The sequence below is a fragment of the Camarhynchus parvulus genome, chromosome 2 (assembly GCF_901933205.1).
Source record: "Camarhynchus parvulus chromosome 2, STF_HiC, whole genome shotgun sequence".
NCBI classification, from domain to species: domain Eukaryota; kingdom Metazoa; phylum Chordata; class Aves; order Passeriformes; family Thraupidae; genus Camarhynchus; species Camarhynchus parvulus.
Genome location: NC_044572.1, coordinates 113,104,361 through 113,130,044, shown reverse-complemented (window position 1 = coordinate 113,130,044; position 25,684 = coordinate 113,104,361). Strand labels below are relative to the sequence as shown.

The 25,684-nt window shown below is 40.5% G+C and overlaps 1 protein-coding gene across 1 annotated transcript; it reads right to left on the bottom strand.

Annotated features, from left to right (window-relative positions):
• Positions 1–2,669: 2,669 nt before the first annotated feature.
• On the bottom strand, positions 2,670–25,315 carry TGS1 (trimethylguanosine synthase 1). Its single transcript, XM_030943450.1, is given in 14 exon segments — positions 2,670–3,240; positions 10,407–10,485; positions 11,520–11,736; positions 12,722–12,865; positions 13,815–13,988; positions 14,841–15,195; positions 16,661–16,832; positions 17,611–17,697; positions 18,705–18,822; positions 19,566–19,883; positions 19,886–20,417; positions 22,270–22,442; positions 24,461–24,525; positions 25,173–25,315. Coding segments are annotated over 14 exon segments (2,649 nt in total). The 5' UTR covers positions 25,271–25,315; the 3' UTR covers positions 2,670–3,123.
• Positions 25,316–25,684: the final 369 nt, after the last annotated feature.

Sequence of the window (25,684 nt, the reverse complement as noted above, 5' to 3'; positions counted from 1 at the left end):
TTGTGTATGAGGGGAGGACAATTAAAGCAAACAGTGACTATGAGGCATATGAAAGCTGAGAGAGCAAACCAAGTGAAAATAACCCAATTTTCTACTGATTTGTTCAATGAGTTATTGCAAGTAATTTTTTCCTTCTGCTATTTACGGGGTTTCCCTCTGCTAAATGTTACTATGGTCACTGTGGTGTAACATTAATTTGCTTATATAACCTCTCAGTTGCACATATAGACCCAGATGTTGTTTCAGAAACAGTACACTTGGGGAAGGTTTTCTAAAACCTGTACATGAAAACCTCATGGAACACTTAATTTTTTCTCTTAACTCTAATGGGGCCTCATTCAGAGAAGGGCACAGTGATGTTGTACCACGAAGAGACAGCTGCTCAGCCCTGCTGATGCTCTGCTCTTGGTCCCCTGAACCTGCAATTAAGCTTCAGCCTTGCAATGCACCTAACTTCACCTTCCATCACTTCTCTTCATGCCATGCACTAGAAAAAGAAATGAATGGGCTTCATTTAGTGTTGGGTTTAATTAAGATAAACCCAAAGAGATTAGGGGCTCAAGAGTGTACTGGAAAGTAGAACTCAGTATGCATTTACTGCATTTAGTCCTTAGAAAAAAAAATTGCATTTTTCCTGTAGCTTATTTTGTGTCTTAGAATGGGTAAAATATCAAACTTCTATGAGTATTTACAGTAGCAATGTAACTTCTTTGCTGCCCAATGTATCATTTACAAAATACTACCTAAATTCAGAAAGGGTATTAAAACAGAGGCCACAAGTTGTCCAGAAATTTAAGTGTCTCAGCCCATGTTAACTTTTGTCTCCAATATAAAGCAAAGTAACATTTTATAGGAAGTAATGACTGAAGCTCTCCTCCATGAAGGTTTTGTTGGTTGATACTATTAACAAAAAACTAAAAGTACTCACAGATGTATTTTAGGCTTAAATTTAGATGGGTAGATTCAAAGCCCTGGGGAACTTCACCAGTTCTGTGTAAGTGGGAAGTGAGGGCAAACATTTATCACAGCCCAGAGGAGTGCATTCTGACTTCAAATTGTAATTAAAAAAAAAAACAACCAAAAAACCAAAACCAAAATATCCCCTTTTGTCCTTCTTGGTTAGAGAGAGGAACAGCTACAAAGAAAGATATTCTTCTGCTTTTGATACTCCATGTGCTTGCAAAGCTCCGCAGAGACCTTTGAGAAATTGTTCCTTTTTACCATTAACTTCATTACACTGGAAGTAAAAATTGGGTAAATATGGTACCTTTTATATTTTAGCTTCCACACTTTGTATACTGGGCACTGAACAAAATCTAACTACTTTCCAGAAGGTAAAAGTAAATTCAATGGCATTTCACTGTCAGATCTTCCTTTTACAGGAGTAGCATCAGCAAGATCTCAAAATGCTTCTCAAGCATCTCCTTAAGGAGAAAAAGAGGACCAAGTAATAAGACAAGGGTATTTCTACAAGCAGCAATAAGCCAAATATACTGTGACATATACAAGATAAATGAATTTATCCTTCATTCAGCCTCGTGGACTTGGATTTTTGTTTGTAGTTTGTAGTGGAAGTCTAACAGCATTATTAAATTCACATGCCACTGCCACAGTAGGTTTAGAGCTCCTGTAGTATTAGTACTCTTGCCAAATTCCCCTACGAGCTAATAGGAAACTTCTAAGAAATATTATTTCCTTAATAATTCCCTTTAAACACTGATGCAGAGCCAGTAGAAGACTTCTTCCTTGCTGTAGCACTGTGGCAAAGTGCAGTGATCCAAATTAGCCAAAGTATCTTCATAAAATACCTTCCATGAAGCATGAATGTAACAGTGAAAGTTTAGCACTTGTCTGGTTCTGGAAAGACAGCAAAGCTAGAAAACAGCTATTTCCCAAGGGCTATTTTGCTGCACTGCAAACTCACACTGAGTCATAACAATCTATAAACACACAAACACTTTGGTCTCTTCAACTGTTTTGAAGAGTTGGATTTCATTCCTTAATGGGGAAAATAGATCCTCTTATTTGGTTATTCTACAGTTATTCTAGTTTTCTTAGATAGCACTAACGCATGGTTTAGTGCTTAGTTTCTGCTGCCTTCAGCATCCTCCTGCACTCAAAGCAGAGGAGAAGCAGCATTAATTTATCTTAGAAATTATTATTCCTACACTCTTACCTCAAAAACAACTCAAAATTGAGCTTGGGGACTTAATGTAAGAATATTTCAGTGACAGCACCATAGCCATGCCCTAGGCATTTCTCACCTGCCTCCTCTTCTACTTGGAGAACTGCACAAAGGCCACTCCTCCCCTCCAAACTCTAAGTGGGAGCAGAGAGCCCTCACCAGGAAAAGCTGGCTTATTTCTGCTCTGAAGCCCATGTGAGGATTCCAAAGGCCTAGAAAAGAAGGGGGACAGAAACCCTTCTGCTTACTGATACAAACCTCCAGGCAGAAGGTTTCTTCAAAATATCTTTGCAATGAAGAGGAATGGCAGGGAGATAAAAAATAAAATAAAATGACAATACCCAGAGGGTAGAGTCCCACCTCCAGACACAAAACACACCCAGCTCTCTCTGAGCTGCCACAAGTCAGAGCACTCACTAGAATTAATGTGTGAACCTTCATCCTGCAAAGAAAACCTGAAAAGGTTTCTCAGAGAGCAGGGAGCGAGAGAGGTGGACTGGGGTTAACCTCTTGTGGTGCACCTGACCCTCTAGTTCCACCTGATGTTCAGATGCTTTTGCTTCTCAAGCACAGACAGCAGCTCCTGTGGCTTTCAGGCTATTTTTCTTGACCCTCTGGGTGCTCAAAACCAGAGCAAGCACAGAAGTAGCACATGTGAGAATTAAAAGAAATCCTGAACCCCACTTCCATGGCTTGGGCTGAAACCTTGAAAGACTGCATTTTATAAAGAGCTTTCTTCATACCTTCACAGTTTTTCTACATTTACAGTTTTGTCAAAATTATTATAAAGCATTTATTGACAGTACAATAGAACAAATTTCTGTAAACTGAAATTAAAGCGGAAAATGGCTTTAAGTCATTTTTGACCAGCCAGCTGTACAAAAGTTTAAGCAAGGCAGCAGTTAGGGAGGATGAGTTTGGAAGAATTCACATGGAGTTCAGGAGATGTCATGCCTTATTAGATCACCAAAATAAGCTGTTATTGTCTTCAGTTTGAAATTGAGAAAATTTTGTTCTATTTCAACTTTCCCTCCTGGCCCTGCTAAGGAAGCCACCTGAAAAACAAAGAACAAAAAATAAACCAATCAATGTACAGGAGAAGAGGCAAAACCCCAAACCTTCTAATGCACAAACAATCAGAAAAAAGTATCTCTGCTCTGTTAATACTGGTGGAAAATGTTCCTTGGCAGCTAATGCCTCTGATCCTCTTTTTATGTCTCCTTTTACTCACAGAAGCCGTTGGTGGCTTGAGACTGAAAAACCCTCCTTACCCAAACCATGAAAATAAGAGGGTTTCAGAGCCAAAGAGAAACCCTTAGAAGTTGACATGCTGTGCTGAGGCATGAGATGCTAAACTCTGGTTCGCATGGTACTTGGCATTTGAGAGATGCCAAGTACTGCTAGCAAAAATCAACCTATAAGCTGTGTTTGTAAGATGATGCCACATCCCAAATTTTGGGGGAAGAGTAAAACCAATTTTAGTAATTAGAATTAGGAAGCATAAAGGTTGCACTGAAGAGTGGCAGGGTGGAAGGGAACAACTCAAACAAAACCAAGCCCCAAACACACAGAGAAACTCACAAAAAAAGGTCACAGTTAATTGTTGTTGCTATTGCAGCTAAAGAAAAAGCTGTTGTATGCACTGGAGTCACAGGCAGTGCTGAGGGCAAGGCTGGGGCAGCAGTGCCTCTGCAGGCTGGAGGAGCCTGTCAGGCAGCACCGGTCCCAGCTTTGTGTTTATGATCACTGGAGTGAGAATTTCACCATTCATGCTCTGTTGGACTGAGCCCAGTACACACCTTTAATGCTTAATATTTAGAGACAGACACCATCTCACAAAGGACTTTGCATTTTGGACTGGAGCAGGCAGTACTCTCCCCTCTCCTGTTCCTATTCAGAATGCCTCTGAGGGATAACAGCTTACAGGCCATCAACTCCTCATTAGGAGACTGCACAGTCAGAAGGACAAACACCAAAACTGAACATTGTCTGCTTTCTTCCCCTCCACTTTGGACCCTAAGGACCTGTCCTGTGGGGGGGGTCCATGCTCCACAGCCAGTTCTGCTCCGTGCTGCCATTCTCCCAGGCTGCTGCAGGAAAATTATTTCTATAGTTCCCCATGCAAGGAAACTTCCCAGGCAAAGTTATCAGGGTCTATAAGCCTGCAGTAGATTTTAACTGATCTTTAAGCCGAGATGATGTTAGCAGCTGAAACTTTGAGTTCAAGCTGTGTTATTAACACTTCTAAAGCCCCCTGAGACTTAACTCTGTAGTGCAGGTTTAAATATAAACATGCTGAACTTCCTCTATTTTATTGTGAGTAAAAAACCAGCCTACTATCAAGACAAAATAATAGATTAATTTAAACTACATTTTGAACCTTTATTGACTTGTCCAGAAAACTGCCACACTTATCTAAGTCAAGCATTTACTTTTCTGTTTTGATTTTCTCCCTTTTTTTTTTGTTTTTTTTTTAGACAAAAAGTGTGAGCAGTTTCTTCATCCTTCAACTTCTGGTGATACGAAAAAATGCTCCACGTTCTTGTCAGAGAGGAACCTGCCACTTAAGTAAAAAAACAGAGGCTGGCTGACTTATAAATAGCACAAGAATCTAAAACTGGCAAGTGATCAGGAATGTTAATTTTACAACTTATCTGTTCTTACTTGAAATCTACAAAGCATTGTGGGTTGATCCACAGTTTTTCTAGGAAGATGTTAACTTTTAATTTTTTACAAGCAGAAGCTGGAATGTCCCTTCCAAAAAGCATTAAGAGGCTTTGCACTTTATAGCTGATGTCACTTAATTATTCTAAAATATTCATTGGATTAGTCAGTATAAGAATACTGAAATTAATATCTGAGGGTTATGCACTCCTGCTTTCTGGGCATGGTTTGTGTCACTAGCATATCTAAGTATGACTAATGCATTGATATTAAACACTAGTATTTACTAAACATTTCTCTTAGAAGCCAAGTAAAACAAGATGCCCCTACACTGATGGGTCATGTCCACCAAGGGACAGCTGAAAATTTACATATGTTGTGTCTGGTGTCTAAGTGTTAAACCCAGGATAACTATGATTAATTTCAAACAACGCCTAAAGGTATTTGATAAACCCACAGGTGAAAAAAAATTTAAATAAACAAATGGGAATAAGCTCTGCTGTGACAGATCTGGTACTGTAGCCTCTTTAACCCACCCAATACACAGAGGACAGAAATGCAAATCCTCTGTGGCAATGCTCAGTTGTAGATTGCTGGAGGTTGCAAATTTAATTACGTAGGAGTTGCCAAGTTTTCCTCAGCAGGGCTCAGTCAACCCTGACAAGTGTAGTGAGGGAAGGCTGCCACACACCAAGCTTCAGAAGGGTCTGGCCTGGCAGAGGGACACCCTCTAAAAATAACAGCAGATTGAGGAACGATGCTTTGAGAAAAACAAAGGTGCTCAGCTATTTTTAGAGATATCGACAAACATCTCCTGTTTTTGCAGTGCACTACAATGGTGAATACAGAAAGACTTTTTAAAAACTTGACTAGTCCAAAATGTCTTTATTTTGCACTTTCTGGTGTACAAACAATGATTCCCTGCTGGCAACTCTCATTACCCTGGTTTATTCTTTAGTCCAAACCCACATTACCTGGGTGGACAGATATTGCTTCCTTTGCTGTGCTGCTGTCCCTAGGCAGAGGCAAAGGTTGCAGCTCCATTTAACACCTCCCTGCATCCCTCTCACCTTCATCTTTCAGGTCAGTGACTACTGCTAAAGAGAGTCCACAGCTACAGCCACAGCCAAAACACATCAAAAAAGCAGCCAACAGGTTTGAAAAGGAGACATCAGAAAAGATGAAAATATGAAAGGGGAAACAAACACAGAAGATTATTTCAAGAGCATGAGTTGCTTGAGGTGCAAACTTCCCTTACATTCTTCAAGTGTACTTTTGATCTTAAAGGTTTTCCTACTAGTCTCAGGGTTTTTTTACATTTTTTTAATAATATTGAAACTCTTTTAGTAAAGTAACTTCCCATCTGTTCCAGCCACCAACTAATATAATTGCAGACAAAAAATTTATCATATTTTTTTCTCCACTCCTAGAAACTTTTCTGAGGTATAACATGTACAAGCTTTTTGACTTGATATGCAGTCATACAAGGACTCTGTGAATCAATTAATTTTATAGAATACTACTAAGATGAAGAATTCCCTCCCCCTGTAACCAACCTAAAAGCTAAGGGGAACAAAATTCAACCCACTTGAAAAAGAAGAAAATGGTATTCTTTACACTGAACATAATAAAATAAAATGCTCTCAGGCAGCATTTTTGAAAATGTACAGGCATGCATGTGAATTGTGACAACATCACAGTGGTGCTGCCACCCTTTAACAGGCCAGACATTTATCTATTTTTTTCTTACTTCATGTAGGAAAATTACAATTCAGTATGCAAGCATTATGAGCTTCAGGAAGACTGAAGTTCAAAAGTAACACTCTGGCTTGGTGTATGCCATGGGTAAATTCTGGATTTCTCTTTTATTAAGGACAGAGAACACACATGAGTTCCAAGTGGGCTGCTTAAAAGCTGTTGTTATTAACACAATAGTCAGAGCTGAAGTGTATGCAATTACATTCACTTAGAAATTATCAGCCTCCAAAACACATCAACCCACGGTGTTTTACCTGCCAACTCCCCTAAAACCCAAGCATCTTAAAAATACTATCAAATCAACTTCTGTTCATTTCCTGGCCTCTCACTCCCTGCTTTGCTCACTGTTCTATTTACTCCTAAACAAAGATGACTCTGCTTGGCAAGTCCTATTTGGCTAGGCTCCATTTTAAAGTATCACAGCTAAAAGAGAGAATTCAAATAAATAAATGGGTTTTACTCATCTTCACATTCCCTTCACTGAGCAGTCATTTTTAACAACTGGGCCTTCACAAACAAATACAGCAACACATTTTTTTTATCCAGCAGTGTATTGCAGACAGAACAAGGCCTCAGTGTCTAACTCCAGATTTTCTCAAAGTGATTGATGGAGATGAGGTGGGAATAAAGGCAAGAAAAAAGAAAAGTACCAGCATAATGTGTATGTTTTGTAGGACCATCAAGGTCCAGAACACTTTGCTTAATTCTAGGTTCATAGAACCACTCCACACTAGACAAGAAACAAAAAGCCATTCCATTTCCATTCCATACTGTATTCTCACAGTATTTGAAATACAAGCCAGGTCTGAGACACCAACATTTGAGGACAGCAAAAGCTCCAACAACAGCAGTTTGACAAAATGAGACATAGCTACCACAAACAGCAGTATGCCTGTCTTCAAAGAATGGTGACATTTGAAACAATCACCTAGGCACAATCCAGTATCTGAGCCGCTAACCAAGCAAAAGCAGGATAAGCAATAAACTCCCAATTCCCCATTACTCCATCTCCCAAACCTGGCTAGGCTGCTAAAGATGCTGATGTCTCACAACAGACCAGGTCACCAACACTTCAGGCTCACCAGTTTATTGGGGGGAGCCATCATGCATCCTGACAACCAGTGACAGACCAACAGTAACTGAGTACAACTTCTACAGTGGAATGAAAAGATCAGATTCAACCATTAGCAAGAAGGTCCTACAGCAACAAATTGCAGGTTCCTCCTTCTTTGCTGCAAATATTAACATGCAGAAGCATTATCTGATACAGAAAAGAGAGCTTGTGAAAGAGATTAGACTACCTGGGATGACTCCATTTCCCAGAGGTGAGTACACACTTCTCACTCTGCCCAATGAGGCAGAGCACAGCTTCATAAACACTTCATAAATTATATTTATGAACTATATAACAGGCACTAATAAATACACGTATTTTTCAATGTAGGTGTACACACATACTTATTATTCCTGATTGTTCCTAGCTAGAAAGAATATTGTTAAAGATTAATTCAACCTAAAAACAGACCTGCATACATTACAAATTTTTTAACATGTTTGTAAACAAGGAGACTTGATGCAATTCAGGAAAATGTTTTTATATTTCTTGTAAATGAGCCAACCATCTTGCACTGATTTGCTGCTCCCTCTTGAGGCAGAAGTAGAAAAATTCACTTCTCTGAGACCTAAACTCCGTTGATTTTTTTAAAGGGAATTCAAAGAATCCCATTTCTCTCAACAAGACCAACTCTACACCAACGTGGCTGACCCAGCAAAAGTAGTAAGTGCTGTTTTTGCAATACAGTCACGTGGAATAAGGCTGGATATCTTATCCACCAATAAGGCAATGAACACCGAGTCCTCTGACACAGCTAGGTTAAGGCCAGCTACCTTGCTTTCACTCCATCAGCAGGATCCCTATATCCCTATTTTATATTTGCTATCTAACAGTGATCTGATAGCTATTTTCCATAAAAATTACGTATTTTCCACTGAATTTGAACCACCTTAACTAATGGTTAAACAGTAATTTTATTGCAAGGTTGTTTCTAACTGCTGGGCTTCTTTTTGCAATTTTTAATTTAAAAAAATTAAAATTTTTATTTTGCTGGAAATTCACAGCCCTAGAAGTGTAGTGGCAGTAAATCCAGAAAATTCATTTTTAAATACAGCTGGAGATTTTGGTAGTCAAACCTCTAACAGTCTTTTGTGGACCAGAGTATTCACCAAGGTCACGTTTTGGAACATGTTTGACACACCATTGTCCACACAGGATGAAGACACTTCCTTAATCAGTGGGCTTGATTAACATTCTCTTTCCCCCTCTCAGAGCATCAACCTTTTGGGTTATTTTTGTTCTTATACTGACACTAGTTCTAAAGAAAGGCATAAGGAGCTGATTTCCCTTCCTGAGAATAGCCCATAGCCTGGAACACTGAACTGAACTCAGGACCTTAGCCATGAACTTTTAACAACTGAGCCATGTTTTTGAGCAATAGTTGTTACTCTGCAGCTACCTGTGTTAAACCAAACCCAGGGATGTAATCAACATCATTCAGAGCCAACTGTACAAGATACAGAGATGTCAGGACACCTGGCTCAATCATCCAGAAGAGCCCAGCTATTCTGAAGGAAAAGGTACAGGCCTGTGGGGAGTATTCCTGCATGCTTTTGTGGAAACAGAAGTGAAATGTAGATGCATTTGGCCATTTAGAAAGCCAGTAAAAAGTGCTCCTGAGTAGAGCAGAAAACTCTCTAAGGTCACTCTTCATCATGGGAATGAAATATTTGACAAAATGCAGTGTTAAGATGCGATGTAGTAATTAGAGAAACTCTTCCTAAAATTAAGATCCCTGTTCAAAGATTCATAAGCCACTTTGACATTTCACCAGCCTGAAATGCAAAAAGGAATTGAATCATCTCCTGCCAAAGGAATGGTTCTGTGCACAGCATGGGCTTAGAGTCTGCTAATACTCAGGCCACGTGAATTTCAGCCTTTTTCTCAAGCCACCTGCTTGCCAGCAACAATTCCACAAGCCACCATATGGCTTGATGCCCTGCCTACTCTAAGTGAGATGCAGGTTTTGGAAAAGCAGGAGTAAGTCCTGGGAGGTCCTGTGGCATCTTGCAGGTGAGAACTGCTTCCTTCTTTCTAAAAAGCTACAAGACATAATTAACATAGAAAATACACAGAGGAAACTAAACCAGACACTCAGGGGAATTGTTAGGCATGTAACTGCTCAAAAAACCCCAAACTTCTACCAAAAATCTGTAATACAAAAAACCCCGTATCAATGCCACACATTCTGTGTTTATCACACATCACTTCAATGCAAGCAGTCTATATGGAACCACACACTTGTGTGGACACCAACAGTACCACCGAGAGAGTAGTGACTGCAGGCTGTGATTTCCTGCAACTCCTTCATAAACAGACACCCATGAAGTCTGAGACTCACCAATTTATCAGATAGTGAGAGCTGGTTAAAATTTTTTTTTGATATTTTTATAATGATGTATGTGCCTGGAAATTGGCTTTGAAACTTCTACAAGAAATCCCATTCTGTTGCTTTAAGAGGAAACAGTGTCAAAACCATGGAAATAATCTTATACTCCCATTTCTAAATATACCAAAAGTACTGTGAACACAGAAATCACTTAACACAAGGGTCAAATTTAAAAACACCAAATATCCCACATTCAGCTGAATAGACTTAAAGTCTGATGTATGTGTTTATAATACTTATGTTTTAAGTCAGCTGAAGATTTTATTCATTCACCAAGACCTCATCCAGTAACACACCTGGTTAATATCAGCATTCCGAGGCAGAAAATACACAATATTGTTGGTGATCTTCTTGGAGAGCCTGAAAATTTCAAATGTAGAAGCCAGTAAAGGAAAAAAAATAAGAATGGGGAAGGAAAAGTTTCTTTATATTGATTAATTTTGAAAGTATGCCTCAATTTCAGCTATATGCAATTAAACTGTAGTTAATCTTTTAAGTGTGTGGGTAGAATTCTCTTCTGAAATGCAGAAACTCTATTTCACCATTAGTGTCCTAAAAGTAGAAAGAAAACCCCAACACTCACTTTTCATGAAAATTTGACTCAAGTACTGAGAAGTATTTGACAAATTTGAATGTAGTTTGTAGCTAGTCTATTTGGCTTACAATTTTTTTTAATCCATTTTGTGAAATCTCTCACACACGCATATGAAGATTTTCTTACAAATATGGCTACATTTTAGCAAAAAAGAGAACAAATTAAGATTCTTCTGTGACAAAAGAAACCCCCACACTTCATATATGATGAAACTATATTATGTTAATACCTTCCCAGATGAATGAGTGCTCAGTATCACTGTTAACAAGCTAGTAAGAAATTCTATATATTAACTCAAAGAGTTAATATTTTGCTTGCACTCTTGTGTGATTTCCCAAGTCACAGGCAGGTGCTATGACTGAGAACAGTTTTATTAAGGTATTTTAAAAAAGATATTCCCTTCATGAATCAATGAAAAAGTGGAATTAATGACAAGGTCATAGTCCACACAATTAGTTATTATCTCTCTCTATATATATATGTATATATATACACACCACTTGGCTATTTGATTGCTATGGGGTATTTTAATAAAATAATTTAAAAGAGTTTAAACTGCTGAAATAATGTTTTAAGTTGAGAGCTACTCAATTCACTGATTTTTTGCCTTCAGGAAAACGTCATTACTGTTTTATTTGGTAATAAAAAATAAAAATACCTAAATTTAGGTGGTGAAGAGGACTAAACAAATGGTTTGCATCTGGAACTCCAGCTGCCGACTGTGTCATCCAAAGTCAGCCGACTGGGCATGCAAACCCCACAGGAGGAGAGGAAAGAGAGAAGCCCACCACAAGGCACAGCCTGGAAAGGATATCCATCTGGGCAGATCATGGTTTGGATGTCGAAGATCTCGGCAGTGGCATAGTCGGGCCCGCCCCAGGGCGGGCTGAGGAACACCACGTCGGCGCGCAGGCCGGCTGCCAGCGCCATGAAGTCGCCGCACAGGAAGTCAATGTGCTCGGCCACGCCGTACACCTCCGCGTTGTGCCGCGCCAGCCGCAGCTTCTCGGGATCGATGTCGATGGCAATCACTGCCCGCGAGAGACGGCAAACGCTGGGATTAACGGGAAGCGGGAATGGCGCCCAAGCAGGGGCAAGGCACCGCAGTCAGACACCGCTGCTGTGACAGCCCCACGCAAGGATCAAGGACATGGCACTGTCTGCCTAAGAGAGCAAGTCTTTCTTGCCTCAGGTTTGGCATGGACAACTTCAATGGTGTCCATTAGAAACTCACTCTTTTTTGTTAAAGAAAAACATTTATCTGTGGCTGGCCCCATACTTCTGAAAACTGAGTTTAAAAAGCCCCAACCAACACAGCCCAAGACAGATGGATGATACAAGATCAGTATATAATATCAGAAATTAAAATTGAGCCAGGAAATACAAAAAGCCAAGTGAGATGTGTAGATTGGATCATAGCCTGCCAAATTTAATGCAGTACAAACTACTATTTGTCTTGCTCAAACATTAGTCAGAAGAGTTAGATGAACTGGTATGAGTATCTAGCAGGAAATATTTATAGAGGAAGTAGTCTCAATATTTCACTACCATATCATTAGCTGGCATTAGACTATCATGAAGTTATCATCCCTTTTGTGCACTTGGTTCTGCAGAATCTGCATATGATTCCATTCAGTGCTTTAAGTACTGTTCACATAGAACCTGTTTTTTTTGAGTACATAGACTTCAAGTAAGAACTGAAGCAGCAGGTTTGACAGAAGTCCACTTTTACCAGTGATCTCCACAGTATCTGATAGACCAGATATTATGCCACACAAAAACAGTGTTGACTAGTACAACACAAATCTGACTCTGACTTAAAATAGAAAAGCAGATTTATTGGTCTTTTTTGAAAACAGAGAGGTTGTATTGTGAGTCTGATGAAGCGTAACAGCTGCTACTGCTACAGAAGCACCAAAAAAGAAAATAAATCAACAAACAGAGCACATACCTGAATAATGTCAGGAAAAAGACTGATGAAACAAAACTAATGCACTGTTTACAACACCTACTTACCTCTTTTTGAGGTCAGTGCAAACTGGATAGCATTTCCTCCAACCCCACAGAATGCATCGACTATGATGTCGCAGTTGAACGACTCACTGACACGAACAGCAATATGCTCAGCTATTTTCTCAGGAGTAACAGAAAACCAGCCCTCTGCAGAGGAAGGGGAAGAAATGTATTTTCACCTCTTATTTCAAGGTCACCTAATTTAAAAACAAACAACCAAGCCCCACATAAAACTGAAGGTTTAGCATTAATCCCAACAATTTTGGCTTAGTGCATTCCAGCAGGAAATACTGGCTTTGAAGATGATAAAACTCTGCTCAGCCCAGAGATCTGCTAAGCAAACAAAGTCTCACTGAAGCAAACTGATATGCCTCAATCTCAATACATGCTTTGTTGACCTTGGTGCTGAGGATTCTGGTTTATCAAGGAGAAGTCCACGAGCACAGCTATGAAAAACTTTATACATTGTGATGATGCTCTGTAGGAAATCAAACCAGAAATATATTCTCTTATCCACCATTTTATTTTCTTCGCCACAACGTCTGGTCTGAGAATTAATTTGCAACTTTATGAGGAAAAGCATTAGAACATGAAGGCTTAGAAACCCAACCAACAAAAATACCTGGTAATCCTAATTCCCCCTTACCTATTAATTTGTGATTTGAAGTATTTTGCAAGCAAACAAGGAAAAAAGTTGCTTGGCAATGACTGCTGCAAGTCAGAACAAAACAGAATAAAACTAGATACATCAGCATACTTGGAAGTTTCACAAAATTATTTTATAAAATATAGAAATAGGAAAATATCACTGAGTTTCTGAACAAGTCCTGACAAAGTATAATTTGGGTCCAGCAAGATCTTCAGCACATATAAGGACTAATGCAGACAGGGATGTCTGACACAAAAAGCATTTCTGAAGTCCAAGACTGCCTGCTACCTGCCTGCTGGGGGAGGAAGGAATTTATCCATGGGTGCAAAGACACATTGAGTAGTGCTCCTCCTTTAAGAAAATTAGTAATAAACTGCAAGAAGGACCACAGATTTGGATAGATCCTCAGATATACCACCAAGTCATCACACTCAGTACTGAACCCACCTCTGTCTAGTTTGATTCCCTCATCAAACCGGGAGAAGAGCCGGTAGCGTTGTGCCCAGTACTTGACAAGCTCTGGATCAGCAGCAATCTCAGGAGGTATAGTTCTCTGTGCATTTTTCTTCCTCCTCCTTCTTTTTGTCTCCTTCTTCTTTGCAGTAATGTTTTCATCCACAGCTGGAAGACACTGCAAAAGTTAACAGTCACTGTTCTTGTAGGCTAGGGAACGTAATTGGTAGGTGAGTGTTAAGATTTAAAAACACAGCTAAATGTTCTTTATTGCTGTTTGCCACATTATGAAGATTATAGGCTTTAAATTAAAAAATAGCATCCTGTATTGCAAGGGATTAGCCACAGTCCTAAAAATCCTCATTGTTCACCCAATATTTAAGAGCCTGAATCTTCAACTGGAGACAAATTCTATGCAATGAGCAAACAAGTGGATCAGAGACTAGTTTAATGCCCTTTTATCCATAATGAATTAAAACCAATCTAGACAAGAGTTTTACAGTAGGAATCTAACATAACTGAACTACTGTAGGAAGGATTAAATTATATGTAAAAACCTGAATAATCCTGCTTTCCTTTGTTTCACGTTAAATAGAAAACTGATTTTTTTTACATCCTAGAAAATAATTTTAACAACACATGTTCCCTAGAGCTCAGCAATGTGCATTTGAACCCAAAACTTGATGGTCTGTGCAGCTACCTGAGGTTTAATAACCCTCATCCTTGCAGAGGGTACAAAAGGTACATATTGCAAACCTGTTAGACCATGTCAAGGATAAACAATGACTGTTCATCTATAAAAAAATACTGTCACCATTAAAGACAAGGCCCGGGATTCTGGCATTCCAGAAATAAGCTAATTCCACTAGCACAGCTCTCAATTGCTTTTGTTACCCCTTAGACCTAATGAGTCCCATTGAATTAACAAAATAAATAAGCAGTGCACAATGCAGTCACTTGAGAACGCAGTATGAAGTCCACTGCCAATTCATTTCATCAGTTTGCAGGAAACTGATTTACCTTGGCTGATGTCCTCTGTCTCTGGCTGGAGATAATCAGGAATATCCAGAGGGACAAGCTGCCGCCCGCCGCCAGGCTCAGGCCTCCCTGCCCCCTGCTCATCGGAGCCACTCGCTGCAGTGTCCTGCGCCTCCCCCTCAAGCTTACTCCCTCCAGGTTCTGGGCAGGCTGCACTGGAAGATGCTGGCTCCTGGATTTCAGCATCCAGCGTGGCACTCCGTGTGACAGCAACGCCCTCCTGACCCTCTGAGTCGCTGCTGCTCACAGACGATGGCTCTGCTTTACCCTGAGGGGTGCCTGTCTGGAATGTGTCTTCCTCCTCAGGTTTACTAATCTGCTTCAGGAACATTTCCACCTGCAATGGTCAAATATCACAGATGATCTGTTATCCAGAGCATAGCTTAAAAGCTTTACAGTTCAAAAGCATCTGCCACTGCAGGCACGCTCTACCATGTGTATTTTGAAAACAGTAAAATATCCAGACTCAAAACATTCAAGTAGTCCTTAACCATGCTCCCTTTTAAAAATGTTTGGGAACAAGTTGCCTTTGGGAACTAGATGCCAGCTACCTCCAAAAGAGAAACAAAAAACCAACCAACCAACTAACAAAAAGATCAACTGATAAACACAGTAAATAATTCTCATGTAATATCTAAATAGTCACACTTGCCACAGCGCAGGTGACCAAGTCTACTACTTCACAACTATCTTTCTCTAATCTGCATTCAGAGATAACTCTGCCTCTCAGAGAAGAGTTTTTTAGCATAAACAGGTAAAATTACCTTCACACATTTGTTGCCTCACCTTCAAGATGTACCAAATGGTGCAGGTGGTAAAGGGTTCTGCTGCACAGCAGAGAGTTCGACATAAGCTCCTAACCCAGGCACAGACACCACTCCAAACTCCTCAAAGGCACATGCAGATGCTCCTTTTTACATTATTGCTGCTCTGAGTTGCTCTACACCTGGAGCAGTTCCTTACCTGGAAGTCTGAGGAAATTCATAACTTTTTTTTCCTTCACATAATTGTAAGTTGCCCTCAAACTATATTGGCCCCAGGTACAAAATCAAAAATGAATCAGAAATTATAGCAATGTGACTGGAGCTCAATAAAACACTTATGGCATCACCACTACCAGAAAACAGTGCTTTGCACTTGGGTTTTGGGGAATGCTAAGCATCCCAGAAGAAGGTGAAATAACATTAAAATCTGTGCCCTGAGATTTTCAGAAAGATTTAACTAAGAAAAATCTCCAGTGAACAAATGTTTCTACTTCTTAGCAATTTCTGAGTTTAAAAAAAAAAGCATCAAGTTATAGATGAAAATAAATGCAGGTAGAGGTATAAGCAAAACCCTTTCAAAATAACTAAAACCGTGGAGTTACATGAAATACACTAATCTACACAAGATTTTCTGTTACTGCTGAAATGCCAGCATTAACAACTGGCTTCACAATTTACAATCAAAGATACTTTTAGTAACACCAGAAACCTACACACACCTCTAAAGATATGTGCATACAGATGTTAGGAATAACTTTCACATAGCTTGGCCATTTAAACTCACATTCCTCTTGACAGGTCTACCAATGCCTTTCCATAGCCATCCTAATCTAAATACTCTTCACCTCTTCATGTTGGTGGGAGGCAGATGGGAGGGGGAGAAAACAAGAAAATAAAGAAAAAAGGAGCAGTGGACTGACATTTAAAAATGCCATCTACTCTGGGCAATTAATATTTTATTTTCATTTTCATAATACAACAACAGCTAAGGTAGCAGATAAATCTATGAATTACAACAGCATTAACAACTAAACATACCTTCTTCAAAGTTTTGCTTTTTTTGCATGTCGTTTCAGATTCCTCTGTAAAGAAGATGTGTGTGTTTTTGCTCTTCCTTGGTTTACGCAGATCCAAGAATTTGGACTTGAGTTTTGCTTTTTTCTCCAAGTACTGCACACTTCGGTGGGTGAAATCTGGAATTCCACCATACCTGAAAATAGACAGATAGATACATACATAAGGACTTAGTTGGTTAATTTCCAGTTTAGAAGATTTAACATGAATGTCAATGTTGGCAAAAAAATGACTTAGTCATTTATTGCTCCATTTAAAATAGGTCACTAGGTGTAGCTGCAAAACATTGTACCTTCACAAAAATGTTAAAGGTTTTTATTCGAAAATGTTTAACCTAATAAATTTTAGATTTTTTTTTTCCTAGTAGTTATATAACTTTAGATGAAAACAATTTCCCAGGCCAGCCTGAAGAATAGGAAATTAAAAAAATATCTTGATTAGAATAATAGAAGATCTTTTGGTGGCTGTCAAGAACCTCCAAAACAGCTACTTTTATCTTCTGGCAAATGCAATTAAAAAAAACCAACCAACTAAAAAAAATTTCACTGGCCAACACCTGGCAATACTTTACTAGTATGACAATATTTCACTAGTATAAAGGAACTTCATTCCAATATGAAACAGCTAAAAATCATGATCTCAGCCCACAGGACTCCAAGCTGAGAGGACCATTCATTGTCAGAGCCTTTGTGGTCTAATTTAAGTAGCTGACCAGCCACTTAACATTTATATGTGTTACACTAAGGTGCAGTACGTAAGGTACTTTCAGTTGTATAAATGATTCCCAGAGACTAACTCTGGAACTCAGCTTCAAAAGTTTAACAAAAAGGAAATGGAGATGAATGGTCTATTTCCATAATAACAAGAGGGCTGACATGCTATGAAAAGCCCCACAGTTCCTCGTAAGTAATTACTTTTGTCCTGTGCCACACTTGAAACCCAACACAGAGCAGGTTTTCTCAGGATCTTCCACTGGGTTCTCATCCATGTCCAGCTCATGGCTAGGAAAAAACACAGATGACAAAGTTACTTACTGTGAAGAAACCAGTATTTTACAGCTATACTGCTAAAAATCTTGCAAATTGAAAACATTTAAATGTGGGCTTCAAGTAAGCTCCTCCACACACTGAAACCAAACCAAGCAAATAACACCACTCTATTCTTGTGCATGAAATTTTGGGTTGGTTTGGTTTTTTTACCCAATTCTATGGACACATGCCCTTCTACTGGGGTTACAATATTCCAACTATTCTGAATGACCTCTTAAAATACTTAATGGCAAACCCTGCATGATGAAGACAGTGTTTGCTCACCCTAGTTCCAAATTACCTTCATCATCTATCATGTTACCTATATTATTATCTATATTATTAATGCTGTGGGAACAGCAAAATACTAGAATGAAACCACAGCTACATGATTAGCAGGTAAAAATTCCACCCACTCCTTCACATATGAGTCTGCAAATTTATTAGAGAGGAAGAGCCATCTCACCACACATCTGAGTCTGTAATTTATTAGAGAGGAAGAGCCATCTTACCATCTTTGAGACTACATATTTTTAGAGAAGAAAGAAAAAAAACCTGTGACAAGGCAGATACTGCCCATTTTATGATTGCCATAGCTCTGAGCATTTTACTGGCAGCATTCAATGTAATTAAACAATACAGATTATTTACTGCTGTTCTGGTATTGTCCATATTAATTAGACCTAAATAAGCAAGCTGCCCTATGTAATTTAACAATCTTGTATACTTCAGCGGCACAAGAACAGCACCATCACCTTGTACAGTCATCAAGGCCATACATTGTTTTCATAAAGCATTGGAAGAGAGGAAACATCCACTGCTTGTTGTGAGGCAAAGCAATAAGCAGTGATGGAAGACTATGTGGCTTTGTACTGACATTTTAACTCATATCCTCAATCAAAGGCATAGTTAGTATAAATCAGAAGGCTCCTGGAGCTGGACTGCATGAGAAAAAAGCTCATGTAAATTTCATGACTCGCCTTCTCTTGACTTTGACGCATCTGTATTCAGGAGGCTCTTCATCCTCATCTTCATCTTGGTCATGAAATAGCAACTGCTTTTTTTCACTTGAATTCAAGCTACATGACTCCTGCACACCTAAAAAAAGATACATCACATTCTCCTTCTGCATAAATCAATTCCTTACCTTCCTGCGCCCAAAGTACCCCTGCAGCTACAACTAGTTAGTGTGCGCCAAACACACATCTTTACTTGTCTTTGTTTGAGGGACAACATACTAATAAAGCTTCCAGTATTACACTGTAGTGTTAACAATCTTATGAAGGATCAACTTCAAATTATCTCATCTCTCCATGAAAAATAAAATGTCTACAAGATACAAAATTTGAAACAGTTTCTCCTTGTGAGTAAAATTTGTTTTCCATCTCATTAGCTATGCAAAGATATTCACATAGATTTAGAAAGGCAAAATTTAAACAGTCCTATCATTTATTTTTCAAAAGGAGATCTTCTTTTCACCTCTCCCATTCCTGCTCTACTCTGGAGGACCAGGCTGGAACCACAAATGCTTCTTCCTCTCTTAGAAACTCACTAGCAGCAGACTTAAGTCTCAGCTGCAGTTTCAAGACTAAGATAAATAATTAAATATGCACTAACAGGGATCTCTCACCAATATCTGTAGTACATTTGAAGACTTATGAAGTACATGTTCTGTTAAAACCATTTCTGGCTGAAGAATACATTCAATATACAGGCTAGAGAGGAGAACTCATCCAAAGAAGCAGAGAGAAGAAAAAAGAATTGAGTATGTAATCATTTCACAAAATACCTAATCGACTTTTTAAAAACAATACAGACAACTTTATCTGATTTTGTATTACCTGACTGGTTAACACTCTTATTTTCACAAGATGCTCTCCTTTTTCTGCTTCCTCCATCACAGGGCTCCTTCTGGCTTCCACTGTCAGATGAACTCTGCTCTTCAGGATCTTTGTGGGCTACTGTTACAGCAGCACTGCTCTGCTCCACTTCCTCCAAATTAAGATTTAAATCACAAATCCCAGAAATTATTTCACTGTGGGGATCAGCACTTGAAGGGAGTCTTTCCTCACTTCTGGTGTTGGAGGGAGACAGCTCCAAGCTCAGCACTTCACTGTGCTCAGGTCCTGGGCTAACCAAGCCCATTTCTCCTGAAAAACAGTCTCCTGTGCAATCCCATTAATTTCCACCTTGTCACCGTGTGAGCTCTCAGTAGTCCATCCTTGACTTGTCCAGTACTGAAACTGTTCCCAATAATACCAGTACAGTTCACTATAATGCTGCTCCCATTCTTCCTTAGTATCTGGACTACTCCAAGGCTCAGAGGCTGCGATGCCCTCAGATGATGACACCTCTTGGTGCTTTTCCAACCAACTTTGCCAAAGTAGGCCCTCTCCGTACTCATTCCAGTACTTCTCCCATTTTTCCTTAAGTTCACTGGGTAAAGCCTCACTTGCAAGGCTTTCTGAACTTTCACAGTTCTCTTCAATCACAGCCTGAGGTTTGCTGCTCATCTCACGCGGCTCTGTAGCTAGGGCCAGCTCACCAGAAACAGACTGGGTACAACCACCACAAGCTTTGTCCTGGCACTCCTGCCCCATTTTATCCTCGTGCTTTTGCTGTAACTCTTTTTTCTTCTTCTTTTTCTTTTTCATAATCTTCACGTTATTTTTCTTTCTATAATTTTCTGTTACCTTAAAGATAATGGAAAAGTTAGAAGTCCACAACATATATAGAATCTTGTCCTCTCTCTAGTCACATTCCTGTTTCCATTGGAACCCTCCCTCTCAGTGCAACCCTGCTGTTAGCTTTCTCCCCAAAAAGGCTGTAGAGTTTCTGGGTCTGATAGTGCCCTGCTACATAACCTCAACTGGCACTTCTGAGGAAGGTGTGAGGAAGAGCTGCAGAAACACACATATACAAAAAAGCAGAATGATAGACAGAAGTGGGGCTGCTGAGTGGGAAGCCATTGAACAGCTCAAAGATTCAGAAGGAAAGTCATCAACAAGAAACACTATAAAATCCTAAAGGGAAGTTGGTCAGGAATTGAAGGGTGACAATGTTGAGCCCAACAGCAAAATACTGTCTTTGTAACATCAAGGTTTTGTTTTATGCAGCTCTGGTGGCTGACCCTTACTTTTACCTGGTATCTGCTCAATCAGCAAACAGTTTAGTGTCTTATTAGGGTAGCAAACATAATGCTCAACCTCATAAAATGTTAAATACTTGCTATTTTGGATACTGTACACACACACACAAAATCATTCTGTACTCAAAAACTCTATAAATCCTGCAGCTGAATATCTGTTTGTCTTGAAGAGAGTGACCCAAAAGAGGGGAGCAATATCTTTTCCATCCCATAATAATCTCCAAGTTGGCTAACAGAACTAGGAAACAAGGAAAAAACAACCTCCTGCCCAAACAGGTGGCCCTTTCATTTGTGCAGTACAATCATTTCATTCAATACAACAAACTCAGCTACTACAGTTATCTGGTGGAACAGAAGACAGAAACCTGTTCCTGAAAGGAACACTAAGGTGACTTGTTGGTTTCATCAATTACAACTCCACTTGTTTCAGAGTGGCTTCCTGTGATGATAAAACTCACATGGACAAAGGACTGTGAATGTATGCCCAATAGCAGCAATCCTCTTTTGTTACACTGACAAAAATGTAACGTGGACTATACATAAGTTAAAACTGAAGAACTGGCATTGATTTTTCATCCACATCCCTCATGTTATTATACACAGTCCAAAGCACAATGCTTAGTAGTAATCTAATGAGAAAATGCATTATTTTCCCATTCAACTTATTTGCATATTACTACACAGCAACAAAAATTGTATACATACTTTGGGCTTGAAGTTGGATGCCTGTATGGTCTATTTACAAGTTATCAATTAAAATCACATACAAGTTTCTCCTATTTATTTACAAATTAATTAGGTCAGAACCATGCGGTGTTCTCTCACTGTCAGGGAGGTCTGTATTCCATTAAGTGGACACTGTAAATATTGCACTGTCTTTTTGTCATCTGTGAAAACTTCAGGCCCCTTATAAAGCCCAAATGTTCCCTATGGGAAGCAGAGCATCAATGCCTCACTCCTGCCTTTTGGAACAGCCTGGCTTTATCAGCTGCAAGAGGGATTTGAAAAACCAGCTGTTTACATTATTATCAAAAGCAAAATGGTTAAAGCAGACAGTGTGAAAATACATGCTCAGACTGGAGTGTACTAGCTGTCCTGATGTGCAGCATCAGCTGTATCACAGCTGTTTTACATCAGGTTTCTCTAGTCATTAGACCAGTATAGATATGGACACATAAAGCACAGCCTTGACCCTGTTTAGTCCAACTGGCAGAGGGGTTTTACAAGCTGGACAGACCAAGGCGCTGTGTGCTCTTACCAGGATGCAATCAGGCAGCTTAAAGGCAGCTCAGATACATTTCCATGAACTGCCATCTCAGAAATAACTGAGAGGAGGCATGTCCCTAGGTCTGGAAACACTACACAAACAGAAACAAATAAAGCAAGTAAAGATTTACCACAAAGTCCCTGTGGGCTGACTGCCCACCAAACTGAAGAGGCAATCCCATGCTCTTCATAAGCTCAGCTTCTGAGTCTAATTCAACTTCTTCCAGGTCCAGGGCACGATTAGTATTCACCTTTAATCTCATATTGGGACAATGGTTCTCCTCCTCAGATGCTTGTTCTTCCCCTGTTAACAAGATATATTCATGAATATAATCTGGTTCTGACACCTCAATGCCACAGCATAGCAGACAAAAGATAGCAGAACTGCCTCTCATGCTTTCTTTCTCATTTAAAAGTCTTCTTCACAAAACAGCTCAATTTCTGCATAACTATCAGTAGGAATCAAAATGTAACTTCAGTAGCCAAGGCACTGGACTGGGTCTGTCTGGAAAGGAGTTAAGTTCTCCATAGCAGTCTCTATGGCACTGTGTTTGGGGTTTGTGGCTGAAGCAGTGTGGACAGCATGCTGATGTTTTGGCTACTAGTGAGCAGTACTCACACAGCCTCTGTAACCTTCTCTTTGCCTGACTGTGCCCTCCCCAGCAAGCCTGCACTTCTAGCAAATTGTTAAGCAGAAACATATGTATATAAAATTACAATTAATAGTGAGAAAGTAGGAGCTGTATATGGATGGAAATTATGAAATCCAAAGCTCTTGACTAAGTTGATAATACTGAAACATTCAAGGTTTTTGGTTTGGTTGTTTAGGATATATTTACTGCCAAATTATCACTTAACATGAGACCTTTACATTTTTAACTGATTATTCTCACTACAAATCACTCATACACGTACAAAAACATAGTTTACAATCTCCTTCTTTCACTCCTCTCACATTGCCTCAATCTAATCTGTGCTATTATTTATCAGCTTCTATTTCTGCACAAACTTCCTTTCAAATCAAGATATTATGCTGCTGGATCTACCAACACAGCAATGATTAAAAAAGATACCAAAACAATTATGGTCAGATATGCAAACATGAGGAATTCAGGAGATGGAGTAGGGGAGTGGTGTTGAATTTGTTAGAATATACACCATGATAATTCCTAGATTACAAGCACGCCAAGTGAGAGACTTTTCTGGTCCTCCTCACATGATTCATTGTATATATGTGAATCCTAATTTTCCCCATCAGTGCTATTGCACTTGTCTACTTCTTGCTCAGCAGATTAACTAGCAACAGCTAATGTCCTAGGCTGGGGTAGAGACAGAGGAGACAAACATCTAGGATCCACAGACCTTCCATTTTGCAATCAATATTGAATGAAGTTGAAATTATGATTTAAGACCAGGTCAGGGATGTGTGATATAATCTGTTCCATGCACCAGGTGAATATTATGTGAGCTGGTAAAATTTATCTGGGTAGGAATTGTTGGGGAAGATGAAACAGGAAAGCCTTATAAATATGATTGCCTGGCAAAAGATTTTGAGAATAAGGAAACTATAAGCAAAATTGAAAGCAAGCCAGAGTTCACTGAACAACTAGAAAACAATGGTGTGGCCGACTGAAGGTAATCCCCTTTTGATTAGACAATACCCTCTGCCTGCAGACAGGTCCAAGGGTCAGAGCAGACCCCACTAGCTTGGCAGAAGGGGTCCAAAGCGTAGCTTTTAGGGTTTAAAATGTAACACAGTATGGCAATATAATGATTCTTATAGGCTGTATGTAAATACTATAGGATTTGTATCTTGTACTAGATTGGCTAGTGAAAAATTAGAATATTCAGCACAGAAGATTTATGGTATTGTAATGGGAATTTTGTCCTCTTTTACTCTTTCGTCCTCTCTCTTTACCTCTTGCTCCCTCTCTCTCTCTTTCAGGCTCTGCTTTGGGGCTCTTCTCTCAGGCCTGCTCCAAGCTGTGGCTGGCAGCTCCCAGCGGGGCCCCTGCACGCAGGCCCTTTGCAATAAATCCCAAGTTCCAGGACCTGGCTTCAGAGATCTCTCGTCTCTGTCTGTCCCAACTATCCTATCCCTCATCGCTCCTACAGGAATAAGCACTGCACTTGGTTTGACACAAACTTCTACATCAATACTATGGTAACCTGAAATCTAGGTAAGTTTTAAGTTATTATTCACTCCTGTCCCCATAGCAAAAGTACTGAAAAACAACACAGAGGTAGGAATAACTTAAATAACCACACATAACTCATTTTGAGATTGCATCTCACATTGCATACTACATTGTATTAGCTTACCTGTACTGTCATTGTCATCTTTGACATAAAATCCTTTTAATCCCAGTTTATATAATTTGCGATCTCTGTAAAAATAAAGACAGACACAGACGCAGAAAGTCACCATTGAAACAATTTTTTTCAGTAAAAGCAATCATTCAGTGGAAAAAACCCCCCCGGGATGCAATAAAATCCCCACCACTGGACGTTTCAAGATGACACTTGATGGGGTACTTAACCTCTTCTAGGCTCCGCTCCCGTGAAAGGCTGTACCAAGGGACCTTTCCCAAGGTCCCTTCCCACACGGGCTGCCCTGTGACTCCAGACACGCGGGACAAATAAAAAGCAACAGCATCCGGAAAAGGCAACACTTTAATCAAAGTCTGACGGGAAAGCCCATAGGAGCGACGCTCAGAAAACGCTGCACCACGCAGTACACTCCGGAATTTAATTTTCTGCTCCTCCTCTCGTTGAGGAGCCGGCTGCTCCCCTGCGGATGGGGAGCGCGAAGGGGGCGGCAGGGCGCGCTGAGCCCGGCCCAGAGATCGGCGTCTGGGGGCTGCTCTCACCTTTACCTGCTCCCTCCACCAGTGATAAATATACCGGGGTGCTTTTGAGCACAGCCCCGCAAACCCCTGCTCCGCCCGCAGCAGCGCGGCCCTTCCCGCCCGTCCCCAGCGGGACCTCCCCGGCCGCGGGCACCGGGACACGGAGCGCGCCCGGCGCTACTCACTCGACGAAGGCGCGGGAGCAGAGGCACAGGATGGCGCCGGCCGCCCCCGCCCGCAGCAGCAGCTCGGCCACCAGCCCCGGGCCCGGCTCCTGCACCATCGCTGCGGGAAGCTCCCCACGCCGGGCCAGGCCCGGCCGCGCAGCCTTCCGCCGGAACCGCCGCCCGCGCCCGCCCCGCTGCGGCCGGGAGGGCGCCTGAGGCGGGGCCTGCGCTGCCGGTGCCGCCCCACGAGGGGTACGGGGGGTGTCGGGGGGTCAGAGGGGATAAAAAGGAGCGGGGGAAAGGGCATCGCAAGGAAAGTCTGCAATAAAAGATACAGCAGCCAAAATCCGGCAAAACCGGGAGTGGGAAACAGAAGTGACCCAGGCGTTTTAGGAGTAGTGACGGCAGTAGAATCCCAGAATGGTTTGGGACCAAACCATTGAGCGTACCTTAAAATCGCTTTGTACCAGCCCTTCTGCCATGGGCAGGGACATTTCCCACTAAAGCAGGTTGTTCAAAACCCCATCCAG